This window comes from Lottia gigantea (genome assembly GCF_000327385.1).
Source record: "Lottia gigantea unplaced genomic scaffold LOTGIsca_338, whole genome shotgun sequence".
NCBI lineage: Eukaryota > Metazoa > Mollusca > Gastropoda > Lottiidae > Lottia > Lottia gigantea.
In genome coordinates, this window is record NW_008709138.1 from 1 (window position 1) to 1865 (window position 1865).

General features: G+C 29.3%; 1 protein-coding gene across 1 annotated transcript in view; it reads left to right on the plus strand.

Moving 5' to 3' along the window:
• Positions 1 to 835: 835 nt before the first annotated feature.
• Positions 836 to 1865, plus strand: part of LOTGIDRAFT_175674 (hypothetical protein) — a gene marked incomplete at both ends in the record, with an annotated part of 1853 nt that continues 823 nt past the window's right edge. Inside the window, 2 exons of the mRNA XM_009058381.1 lie at positions 836 to 956; positions 1367 to 1834. Coding sequence (XP_009056629.1) covers positions 836 to 956; positions 1367 to 1834 — 589 coding nt within the window. The remainder of the gene's footprint in view (positions 957 to 1366; positions 1835 to 1865) is intronic.

Consider the following 1865-nt stretch of genomic DNA (forward strand, 5'->3'; position numbering starts at 1 on the left):
AGTATTATTGGAATAAACTACACACTTCATCTGATTTTATTGGAAGAAACTACACACTTCATCTAGTATTATTGGAATAAACTACACACTTCATCTAGTATTATTGGAATAAACTACACACTTCATCTGATTTTATTGGAATAAACTACACATTTAATCTGATATTATTGGAATAAACTACACATTTAATCTGATATTATTGGAATAATCTACACACTTCATCTAGTATTATTGGAAGAAACTAAACACTTCTTACAATATAAATCGCTTATGTTATTGACCATTTCATAGACCATAAAAAGATATAAAGAATACTGGATGTTTAGATTAGTAAGAAGTTAATCAGCAGTTAAAATGTGGAAAACAGTTTTACTTCCAGTCCTTGTCAGTATTTGTTTTGGAATAGCTGGTGGAAACACTAGTAAATATATTTTATTTATATACCCCTTTAATTATATGTCTTAAGACTCGAATTGGAGCACTATTCAGAATCTTAAAGGTACAAGTACGCCGCAAAACAACTCTTTCCTGAAAATATTGATAATTCTAACGTCTAAAAGCTTATTAATAGTATTTTATTTCACTTGATATTTGTATTATTTTCAGTCATTTGTTTCTTATAATTCCAGTTGATATGTGTGAAAATAAGACACTGATCATGAACTCTGTTTTCCTAAACAGAATCTTCAAGATTGCTTCTACCAATTGCTGGTGTCAAATAATATCAGAAACTGGAAGTTTAACTAAAGTTATATTCAATATCTCCACTTTTAGCGGTCAACAATACAAGTTATCTGTTTCTAATGGAACTTCTACCAATTATTTTGAAAACAATATGTCTCCAGATATTTCCTACACTATCAGTGGATCAAACCAGTTAAAGATAAAACTAGAAGAAAATGACTGTTCTGTAAATGATAATTTAGAATTTGGAATTAGAATTAATTCTTACCCAGGTATGTCAATTGTTTTTTTTTATTATTAACTTTAAAACAAGATTATATTTAAAGTCTTAAATGCGCATATCAACAAATAACCCGTTGAATATCATTGTATCATCGAAAATCAAGTTGATACGTACCTATGTTAAGGTGTAAATTGTAAACAGTGATTAAAAATACTAGTATATGTTACCTAGTTTACTTACTTTTTAAATACACTGAAATAATTTTTATTTTAGGTCTGAAATTTGTTTCAGTATATTGTCATGGTTCACTGATACTCGCGATCCAAATTATAAAAGTTATATTTAGCACCAGATTCAATATTTACTTTAAAATGTTTCATAACAACTGAAAATGAATCTGGATTGAAATTATGATTCATATTTTATTACAGACTTCTATATTTATATATTACTTTGTAGGTAATATCAATATAACTTGTTACAATACAACTATTTCTACACCACAACTCTGTACACAGACTACTAGTAAAGTTACAACCACTAGTACAAGTACAGTAACAACTACAAATCCAGTAACAACTACAAGTCCAGTAACAACTACAAGTCCCACAATAACTACAAGTTTAGTAACAACTACAACTCCAGTAATAACTACAAGTCCAGTAACAACTACAACTCCAGTAACAACTACAAGTCCAGTAACAACTACAACTCCAGTAATAACTACAACTCCAGTAATAACTACAACTCCAGTAATAACTACAAGTCCAGTAACAACTACAACTCCAGTAACAACTACAACTCCAGTAATAACTACAACTCCAGTAATAACTACAACTCCAGTAATAACTACAAGTCCAGTAACAACTACAAGTCTAGTACCAACTACAAGTCTAGTAACAACTACAAGTCCAGTAACAACTACAAGTCTAGTAACAACTACAACTCCAGTAATAAC